The sequence below is a fragment of the Triticum dicoccoides genome, chromosome 3B (genome assembly GCF_002162155.2).
Source record: "Triticum dicoccoides isolate Atlit2015 ecotype Zavitan chromosome 3B, WEW_v2.0, whole genome shotgun sequence".
In the NCBI taxonomy this organism is placed as follows: domain Eukaryota; kingdom Viridiplantae; phylum Streptophyta; class Magnoliopsida; order Poales; family Poaceae; genus Triticum; species Triticum dicoccoides.
In genome coordinates this window covers 124492690-124503952 of record NC_041385.1, presented here as the reverse complement: position 1 = coordinate 124503952, position 11263 = coordinate 124492690, and the positions used below count along the sequence as shown (strand labels likewise).

The window sequence follows — 11263 nt, the reverse complement described above, 5'->3', positions numbered from 1 at the left end:
TTTTTTACTTGTTTTTTGAGTCTTACAGAAAAGGAATATCAAACGGAGTCCAAACGGAATAAAACTTTCGCGATAATCTTTTCTGGAACAAAAGACACACATGGGACTTGGAGAAGAAGTCAGAAGAGTTCCGAGGACTCCACAAACCCTCAGGACGCGCCCCCTGGCTTCCCCCATCCCCCTCCAAGGGAGTGTCAACAGTCTTCTCATCATTGAGTTGAGCTCAAGTGATCAAGTCATGACGTTATTTGACACCCCCCCCCCGTCCCGAGTCCTCCAACCCTAATTTCTGGCCTATAAATTCAGGAATATTCCCAAACGAGCAGAAGCGTCTATCAAAATACTTTTTCGCCGCCGTAATCTTATGTACCCGAGAGATCCCATAGAAAAGAGAGAGAACTAGGATTCAAACACATGTCACTCATGTAGATGCTTGAGGTGCTAGCTAGTGCGGTGGGCGGGCGTATTTGGACAGAGAAGCGTTTGTGACGAGCACGTTTGTCGGGAGGGACGAAAATTCTGACATTTGTTAGATATGATTTCTCATTTTATATACACGTGAGGTGAATAGTTAAATATTTATTTTATTTTAAGGTATATATAAATATTTATTCCTTGCACAACTTTTGTGCAAGGACTTAGTAGTATCCGATAAAAAAATTTGCAGGAAAAGGAAACGAGAAAGATTTACGGGAGCACGAAGCGGAGAAGACGAGGAGTAGTCGAGTTCGAACCAGAATCTCGCCCCGTCCCCTGGAAGCGCGACCGCACCGACTCCGGCGACCCAGGGCAGGGCTTCCCCCGCGACCTCGATTCTGACCATCGCCGAAACCCTCCAAAACCCTCGGACCGCACGCCGACGCCATGCGTCCGTCTCAGGACCGCCGCCCCTTCCGCCCGCCGGACCGGTTCTCGCCGCCTCCCCACCTCCACCGCCAGCCGCCCCCTCACGCGCGGCAGTTCGCGGTGATCCTCCTCCGCGCGGGCCCCAGCTTCTCCTCCCCGCCGGCCACGGAGGTCGACGCCCTCGTCGCGGGCCTCCAGTCGCCGCCCCCCGACAACCTCTCCGTCTGCTCCGCCGGCCGCCAGGCCGCCCGACTCCTCTTCCGCTCCCTCCCAGCCGCCGCGGCCGCCGCGCGCGAGCTCTGGTCGCTCCGCCTCGACGGCCTCCACCTCCTCACCCCGTACCTCCCCGACGCCGCCCTCGCCTCCCACGCCTTCCCCCTCGTCGCCTCCCTCTTCGCCTCCCACGCGTCCCGCCTCCTCGACTCCGGCCTCGTCTCCCGCTCCGCCGCCCGCTCCGCTGAGCTTGCGGTCTCCATCCAGTCTGTTAAACGCCGCCTTCGCGGTCACAATAACTTCCGCGACTTCGATCAGTTCAATCTCCAGAAGAAAACATTGGAGGCTGAGAAGGAATTGGTAGATGCCAAAATTGCCGAGTACAAAGCAGCGATGAGTTCGATAAGGCGTGCCATGTTACGTGGGACGGATGACGAGGAGGAGGTGGAGGAGGAAGGGGTGGATGTGTTTGGGATTGGGGAAGGAGAGGATGTGGACTTTGTGAGGTTGCACATGATGATGATGCGCGAGTGCAGGAGGCTCAACGAGGGGCTACCAATCTACTCATACCGCAGAAAGATTCTCAATCACATTTTCAATAACCAGGTGACTTTTCTGCAGTTTTATTGTGATGGCTGCAAATTTGCAATGCAGTGTGAGCCATTTGATAGTTTATATGATTTTTGAGAGTTAAAAAAAGCACCAGGTGTTAATTGTGCGTTTTGCCACCGCCTTGTGCTTTTCTGACCAAAGTGCAGCTTAAGCGCAATAAAGCACTAGAATTTTTTCTATAACCTAGTGCCTAGGCATGCTTAGGCGCCTGCCTCGGTTTGCCTTTTAAACTATGGATTTGCATGCTTAGAATCAAGGAGAAAGAGCCGTGCTTGTGGAGCTTTGTCATGTGCATGTTATTATATTGCAGTGCACCATTTAGTTTCACTTGTTTATTTGAATTTGCCGGCCGTAACATGCTGATGCAAAAGTCAAGGTTTAATTATACGAGCTTTCTTCTCTACAGGTTATGATCTTAATCGGGGAAACTGGTTCTGGGAAAAGCACACAACTAGTTCAGTTTCTTGCTGACTCAGGTCTTTCTGGTAATGATTCAGTTGTCTGTACGCAACCTCGGAAAATTGCTGCTTTATCATTGGCACATAGAGTCGATGAAGAAAGCAAGGGCTGCTATGCGGACAATTTTGTGTCGTCATATTCAAGCTTTTTGAATTATCAAAACTTCAGTTCGAAGATTATATTTTGCACAGATAGTTGTCTTCTACATCACTGTATGAACGATGCGGACCTGAATGGCATTTCCTATATCATTGTTGATGAAGCTCATGAAAGAAGTTTGAACACCGATCTTCTCTTAGCTTTGATCAAGCAGAAGCTGCTTGATAGGTTGGATTTGCGACTCATTATAATGTCTGCCACTGCTGATGCTAATAGACTTGCTGAATACTTTTATGGCTGCCAAACATTCCATGTGAAAGGGAGAAATTTTCCTGTTGAAATTAAATATGTACCTGATGTATCAGTTGATGCTTCTTTCAATATTGTGCCAAACTCTTTGTGTGGTCCTTGTGCTGCTGCTTCTTATGTCAATGATGTTATAAGACAGGTAAGCATCATCCACAAGAATGAAGAAGAGGGTGCCATCCTTGCTTTCTTGACATCCCAGCTAGAAGTTGAATGGGCTTGTGAAAATTTCACCGATGCAAGTGCGGTGGTACTTCCTATGCATGGAAAGCTTTCCCCTGTGGAACAGAGTCGTGTTTTCAAAAGTTATTCTGGAATGAGAAAAATTATCTTCTGCACCAATATAGCTGAAACATCACTTACTATAAAAGAAGTGAAGTATGTTGTTGATTCTGGACTGGTCAAGGACAGCAGATTTGTGCCTAGCAGTGGTCTTAATGTTCTGAAAGTCAATTGGATTTCCCAAAGTTCAGCTAATCAACGCGCTGGCCGGGCAGGTCGAACGGGAGTGGGGAAGTGTTATAGACTTTACTCCGAAGCCGACTTCAGTATGATGGAACTGCATCAAGAACCTGAAATCCAAAAAGTTCATCTTGGCACTGCTGTTCTAAGAATACTTGCTTTGGGTGTTAAAGATGCACGGAATTTTGAGTTTGTTGATGCCCCGAATCCAGAAGCGATCAATATGGCTGTGAAGAACCTTGAACAGTTGGGTGCTGTCAAATGTAATTGTAATTGCTATGAGCTGACTGATACCGGACGCCACTTGGTCAAATTGGGAATTGAGCCAAGGCTTGGAAAAATTATGCTTGATTGCTTTGGTTTTGGTTTGAGGAAGGAAGGTGTAGTTTTAGCTGCAGTTATGGCAAATTCTAGCAGCATCTTTTGTAGAGTGGGCACTGATGAGGAGAAACACAAAGCTGACCTTCAGAAAGTCCGTTTGTGTCACCAAGATGGAGATCTGTTCACTCTACTCGCTGTTTATAAGAAATGGGAGGACGGGCATGAAAACAGGAACATGTGGTGTTGGCAGAACAGCATCAACGCCAAAACCATGAGGAGGTGCCAGGAAACTATATCAGAACTTGAAAATTGTCTAAAGCATGAGTTGAAAATTATAATCCCAAGTTATTGGTGTTGGAATCCTGAGGCTCCCAGTGAGCATGATAAGTTGCTAAAAAGAATTATCCTGTCATCTCTTGCAGGTAATCTTGCTATGTTTTTAGGACATGAAAGGTTTGGTTACCAGGTGATTTCGACAGATCAGATTGTGAACCTTCATCCCTCATGCTCATTGCTCAATTATGGTACCAAGCCAGATTGGGTGGTGTTTTCAGAAATCTTATCCGTCCCAAATCAATATCTGGTATGCGTAACTGCTGTTGATCATGATGCTTTGTATGCAATTCACCCAATGTCTTCCATTCAGCAACTGGAGAAACATAAATTGCAGATAAAGGTGATTAGTGGGCTTGGTAATAACTTGCTGGGAAAATTTGTTGGCAAATCTGGCCAAAATCAGCAGAAGATCATCTCACGTCTCAAGGAAGATTGCAGGGATGACCGAGTAACTGTCGAAGTTAACTTTAACAATAACGAAGTTGTGTTATTTGCTACCGCACAGCACATGGAAAAGGTCTTTTGCATTGTTAACAATGCTTTGGAATGTGAAGGTAAGTTGATGAGGAACGAGTGCCTTGAGAGAAGTTTATTTCCCGAGAGGTCAGGCAGTTCTCCTATTGCACTATTTGGCTCAGGTGCGGAAGTCAAACATTTAGAACTTGGGAAGAGATATCTGACAGTAGAGGTTCTACATCAAAATGCAAATGACATCAATGACAAGGAGCTTATTAGCTTGGTGGATAGTCTTGTTTCCGGTGTTGCTAATTTTCATAAATCCAGTGGAAATTTCCGGCTAGGCTCAGGTGAAACTAAATGGGGGAAGATTACATTCCTCAAACCTGAAAATGCTGAAGATGCTGTCTCAAAATTGAACGGGGTAGAATTTTATGGTTCCTCTCTAAAAATAGTTCCTGTATGTTCTCCTGATAATCAAGGTTTACGATTTCCTTCAGTAAGAGCTAAATTATGTTGGCCACGTAAGGAAAGCAGGGGCCTTGCACTTGTAACATGTGCCAGTGGGGAAGCTCAATCTGTTGTAGATGACTGCTTTGCCTTAGGAATCGATGGAAGGTATATCAGTTGTAGGGTTAGTAAGAAGGAGGAGAACTGTGTATTTGTCGAAAGAATTCCATTGCATGTATCGGAGCCGGAACTATATGATGCTTTTCGCAGCACAACAACAAGGAGAATCCTTAATATCCGTCTGCTCAGGGTCAAGGAAGCCACTATAGCTAGCCCCTCTGTTTCTGTATGCGAAGAAGCGCTGATTAGAGAAATTTCTCCATTCATGCCAAACAAGAGTTTTCCTGGAAAAAGTTTCTGTGTTGAAGTGTTCCCTCCCGAGGAAAATGACTCGATGATGAGAGCAACTTTAACTTTTGATGGAAATCTTCATCGAGAAGCTGCAAGAGCACTGGACCATCTTGAAGGAAGTATTCTTCCTTGTTGTCAACCTTGGCAGATAATACAGTGCAAGCATGTATTTCATAGCACTATGTCCTGTTCAGTGCGTGTTTACAATGTTATCAGCCAGGAAGTGACTTCTCTGCTTGAGAGCTTCCGAAGCCAAAAAGGTGTGCCTGCATTCCTCATTCGCTAAATGCATTGATTTTTTTCACTGTTCTATTGGTTGAATCTCTCCTTCCTCATTGTGGTTGCTTTTGTATTCCTTTTTGTCTTTCTTTTTTCACTTAGTTTAGTTTTATACGATGTAGCCAGACTTTCTGAGCCATCTTTTCGGGAAACTCATCTAGGACCCTCGTCTCCCTAGGGAGGAACTTACTGCTATTGACTTTGCAGTGTTTTCTTTTTTGTGAAACTTCAAGATTTTTCATGCCTTTAGTACCTTTCCTTATTTGACACTAGGAAAGTAATGACTTCCCTGTTTGACCCTGGAAAAAACTTTCTTCCCTATTTGGCACCGGATCTAATTTTCATGCCTTTCGTGACACCGCCAACCACCGCTAGCATATCACGTCTAAGACCTGTCAGTTTTTTGTTGCATGGACGAAACTACCGCTGGCTGTACAACACTAGAAAGGAAAAAAAAAACAGGCCATCGCGCCCAAGTCGCTCTCTCCCTCCCCACTCTTTGTCCACCGATCCATCCCCTTCAATTTCTCCCCCAATCCCCACCCAAGATCGACTGAAGCGGTCATTGGTACTGCTGGAAGCAGCCGCCCGTGCCCTACGGCGCAGTGCCTGCACGGCCTCTGCGTGCACACACGACCCTGCCCCTGCCCCTGTGTGTCCTTGTCCTTGCTGTCCCCCTCTGCCTCCGGCACGGTCGTCCGCTAGGTGTGCAAACTCATCGAGCGGGAGTGCCAGATCGACAAACAGAAGGTGCAGGTATCGCGGTCCGTGGCCGTTGGCGGAGGTAGCAATACCAGTGAAGAGAGGTGCAGGTATCGGCGGTCCGTGGCCGTTGGCGGAGGTAGCGGTACCAGTGAAGAGAGGTGCAGGTCCAGGGTCTGGGGGTGGACGGTGTTGCGTGAAACGGCCGCCCGCTGCTGCTGGTGGTCAGTGAGCTCATCTGCGTGGTCGGTTTACGGCGCTGCAGTGCCACAACGCGGATGTAGGGGACAGCTAGGGCGTCAAGCATGGAGGTGTGCTGCTCCTGGAATGCCAGCTCCGGGTGCTGGTGGATACGCTGCCATGAACCCCAGCGTGTGCCTCCTCCAGCAGCTGTGCCACCAGCCCGCCACCGTGACCATCGTTCTTGCCGGAAGCGCACGTGTGGGAGATGGAGGAGGAATTAAGCTGCCGCCTTATGGCACGCCTTTGTGCGCACGTTGCAGTCTGGTCGGGGCGTGTAGTCGTGTACTGCTACTAGTGGCCGCCTGGCTGGCATGTAATGTTTGCATGTACTACCTTTTTTTTTGAGGGGATGTGTGCGTGTACTACCTAATGTATGTATGTATGTATCATCTGTCCATGTAACAATGAAAAAAAATCTAAATGTCCTCCAAAATTCATCACAGTGCTTTGGTCAAAATTTTGGTCACATACTACATTGGAGGCAAAAGCGTCTTTTCAGGTGTTATTAACACCGTTAGTGGCCAAAATAGACGACAGTGTCATAAAAGGCATACAAGTTAGAGGCAGTGTGAAATAGGAAAGTATTTTTTTCCAGGCCCAAATAGGGAAGCACATTTTAATGTAGTGCCAAATAAGGAATTTCCTCATTGGGTCCCTTAGCTTGAATTCCCTTTACCTGTTCTTTAAGAGTGACAGGATTGATTTTTCTGTACCGTAATAGACAAGCTCAAAAGAAAGACTAATTATATAAAAACGCGACCATTCTTCAAAGAATTTATATTAGCTAATAAAGAATCTATATTATGGGCAAAGCCATTTTTCTCAATTACATTTTTTCTAAGTCTTCGCTTGCTCCAGGGAGAAAACCATTATGAGTTGTGGCTCATATAAATTTGAACCGGGGAACATGAGTATTATATAGCTCATTGTCTATTTTATCTCAATATCTTCATGAGAAGCATAAAATCCAGTGGCGGCGCCAGCGACAAAAAGGCTGTGGGTTCAAGTGCATTAATCTCTCTGAAATTTTCTACTTTTTTACACACATCTGAATGAAACTAAGGGTGTGATAAAAAATCTGTGGGTCAGCTGATCCCTCAGCTAACATGTAGAATCTCCACTGATAAAATCATAACATCATCTGTTTCCAAATATCAATGTAAATTTTGTGTCGAATTAATGTGTGTGCTACTTCATTGATGTTTCTCAAAACCAGCAAACTCATCAGGTTCCAATTTATGTACAAGAAGAATGTTTAGCACATAATTTTATATCTGCTGGCAAGTTCGAAGTCTTAATCAGTGTACTTTATGCAGGTGTGTCTTACAATTATGAGAAGACCGAGAATGGTATTTTCCGAGTAAAGCTCACTGCAAATGCCACAAAAACAATAGCAGATCTGAGAAGGCCGCTTGAGATTTTGATGAAAGGGAAAACCATAAACCACCCTGATCTGACATTAAGTGCAGTTCAGATGCTCTTATCCCGTGATGGCGTAGCCCATTTGAAATCAATTGAACAAGAAACTGGTACTTACATTTTGTATGACAGGCAAAGTCTAAATATTAAAGTCTTTGGACACCAACATCACATGGCTGAAGCGGAAGCGAAATTGGTCCATGCACTTCCACAGCTCCTTGAGAAGCGGCCTCTTGAAATTTGTCTTCGTGGGCATAACCTCCCTCCAGACTTGATGAAGAAAACAGTAGAAAATTTTGGAGTTGATCTGGAAGGATTCAAGACTGTGACGCCCTCGGTAAAGGTTGAGTTACATAAACACCGCCATATACTTAAAGTTTGGGGCAGTAAAGAGGATAAGCGAAGGGTGGAGGGGATGATCTCTGAGCTGATAACCTCAGTTAAACACAATGTCCCGGTTCACCTTCCGTCAGAGAATTTTGGAGGCGGTAAAGAAGATAATCAAAGGGTGGCTGACAATGAGCTTTCAATGGATGCATGCCCTATTTGCTTGTGTGAGACGGAAGATCCTTTTAAGCTTGAATCGTGTGGGCACATATTTTGTCGGGCTTGCTTGGTGGATCAGTGTGAAGTTGCAACAAAATCGCATGATGGGTTCCCTGTTTGTTGCCTCAAAACTGGGTGCAAGAAGCCATTCCTCATTGTTGATCTGAAGCACCTCGTGTCAAATGAGAAGCTGGAGGACCTATTCAGAGCTTCCTTAAGGGCATTTGTTGCATCTAGGGCAGGAATATACCGTTTCTGCCCAACACCGGATTGCCGATCCATCTACCAGGTGGCAGCTCCAGATGCAGAGACCAGGCCTTTTGTCTGTGGGGCTTGCTATGTGGAGATCTGCACCAAGTGCCATCTCGAGTATCATCCTTTCATATCCTGTGAGGCTTACAAAGAATACAAGGAAGACCCAGACGCAACACTTCTTGAATGGCGCAAAGGGAAGGAGAATGTGAAGAACTGCCCTTCCTGTGGATACACGATCGAAAAAGCTGAAGGCTGCAACCATGTTGAGTGCAGATGCGGCTGCCACATTTGCTGGGCATGCTTGGCGAACTTCAGGAGTAGCGAGGAGTGTTATGGCCATCTCAGATCCGCGCACCAATCCTTTGTGGACATTGTGTAGAACCTAGGTGTAGATTTACTGCTGGCAGTCCTGCGTCGTGGAAAACCTGTATGTTAGCAAACTGTTGCCAAATCTTGGACATTGCCACATTAGGCAAAATATGTGAATTGTTGGTGCTGAAGCATGCAGTAATCGTCAAGCTGCGAAGGTATTGCAATTATTAAAGCCATAAAATGTGCAAGAAGGGGCGCATCCAGGAGGTATCTACGTCTGGCTGAATGCTTCTCTCCTGATTCCCTGCCGATCCACTCCAAGCTGCTAAGGGTGAGTGTTTGTTCCCCAAATCACTTTATTGTGTGATGCCATGGTACCATTTTTTGGATTTCATGCTTATTTCATACTTCATACAATTTTTTGGCTAGTTTGAAGGAAGTGTGTGAGATGAAGGCTCTGAAGAAGGGAGGGCACATTTCCTTTTCAAAATCAGTGAAGCCCTCCTCCAGTGTCCCAGCAATGCACAAACGTTCTAAGAGGTTGGATATGTGATTTTCTTCTGCAAATTCTTTATTTTTGTTGCCTCGGTGGTGCTTAGGGATGAGCACGATGATTTTCTTTTGTGTGGTGACTTGTTCTTGCCAGTTACTCTGAGCCTCGTTTTCATTGCTGCTATGTTCTTCCCAGTTACTGTATGTTGTTACTGTTTGAATAGTGTGCTGTGGATGAATATCCCATCTCATTATTTCTGATTGTTAATTTGTCAATGTATAGTTATACGCTATAGCTGTGCATATGCATAGTCATGTGTTGAGATTGCATCATGTACTGAAGAAACTTCTAAGAAATATGTTAGCTGATTGTCTGCTTGTATGTAGGATTTAGGTAGAGTTATGGCCTGCCTAGGAAATCTGCGCTTATTCTCTGCTTGTATGTAGGATTCATTTTGCAATTACGAGTCCTCACAATTCACACTTTCGAATTATGTCCCATTTATGCCAATGGATTTCTGCATTTTTGTGATTGTTTTTTCCAAATACTTTGTTTTAGACCATCTGAATGAAAGGACCACAGAATATTGCATCTTCCAGGATGCACAACCTTCGATCAACACCCTTGTTGCCAAGATCAAGTGACTACACATGTAGTACAAAGAGAACTTTTCTTGATCCAGTAAGAAAAGACTAACCAAAGGTGAAATGTACTTTTCTGGAGTACATTTCAGGATGTTTTCAGTCATATACCTAGGGCAATTGTCTTCTTTCATGAAAAAAGACGAAGAAATGAAACGTCAATTAGCATTCCTTCCTTAATACTCCAGAAAAGGGCTGCTCAGTTACAAAATGCAGTCGTGTTATATTTTCCTTTCTTTTGACTGCTGCCAGCCGCTTGCTTATATTACTGTATTTCAGCTTCATAGTATCTTGTTATCGCTGATCAGAGTGCTGTTTTAGGATTATTGTAGCTGGACGAGAAGAGGCTGACTTCACTTTCTGTGTTTATAAAAGTTGTCATGATCAGATTGTTGTAATGTTAACTGGTTCTCATCGTTTTTGGTACATCTCCAGTCCATTGTCCTGTTTTTTAACAAACCCTTCCATATCTGCTAGGTTATTTCTTGCTGTATTTCCAAACCTTTTATATATCGATCCAAAAGGAGGATCAGCAATCTAAGCATCCTGCAGCGAGCAGCACCGGTGTTGCAAGGCAAGCCAGAGGAAGAAGCGACATCTCGGAGGCACACGAGCCTCCGAGAGGATCTTGTGGCAGGGGTAAGATGCTGCGATTCACACGGTCTAGAGATTGAAGCCATCCAGGGGTGGTGCCTTTGTTGAATTCTACACACCACTATTGTAGTAAAAAAAGTGGAACAGTTGTGCACTCTTGCTAACAGATACTCCCTCCGTCCGGAAATACTTGTCATTGAAATGGATGTATCTAGATGCATTTTAGTTGTAGATACATTCATTTTCATCCATTTTGATGACAAGTATTTCCGGACGGAGGGAGTATCTAGCGAATTTGTGATGACGGTTCACACTGATCATGCTATGATCATGATGTGCTTGTTGTATGCTGATACCAGGAGCGGAAGACTATTTGTGAAGCAATCCGAATTAGATCATCTGAGCTGTGCACTTAATCATCACCTGGCGTTACCAGGACATTTTTTTTATTCTATGTTAACTGGCAGGAGTTGTGCTGTTGCATTATAATATTACCTCCGTCCCAAATTAGTTGTCTTAGATTTGTCTAGATACGGATGTACCTAACACTAAAACATGTCTAAGACATATCCGTGACTAACAAATTTAAGATGATAATTTGGATCGGAAAGCACAAGAGCAAAACAGAGAATGGCTGGCTATACAAACAACGGATGAGTGAATGGACCAGATGCACATCAGGTTCTTTTTTTTTACTTCAGCCAATTGGGAGTAGAACAAAATTATTAGAACTTAAAATATTTTGAAAAGTATTATAACCAAACGAGCCAGAAAAAAACCATGGTAACCTCAACCAGATTACCGAGCG

General features: G+C 44.7%; 1 protein-coding gene across 2 annotated transcripts; it reads left to right on the top strand.

Moving 5' to 3' along the window:
* Positions 1–672: 672 nt before the first annotated feature.
* LOC119275105 (ATP-dependent RNA helicase DEAH11, chloroplastic-like) lies at positions 673–10877 on the top strand. Of its 2 annotated transcripts, none has more exons than XM_037555890.1 (5): positions 673–1665; positions 2078–5231; positions 7512–9058; positions 9157–9267; positions 10339–10877. In XM_037555890.1, the coding sequence occupies exons 1-3, from the start codon at positions 865–867 to the stop codon at positions 8792–8794; spliced, it is 5238 nt and encodes a 1745-aa protein (XP_037411787.1). In that variant the 5' UTR covers positions 673–864; the 3' UTR covers positions 8795–9058; positions 9157–9267; positions 10339–10877. The 2 variants fall into 2 exon arrangements, with proteins under 2 accessions (XP_037411787.1, XP_037411788.1); XM_037555891.1 differs by lacking the exon at positions 10339–10877 and adding an exon at positions 9779–10330.
* The last annotated feature ends 386 nt before the right edge of the window (positions 10878–11263 follow it).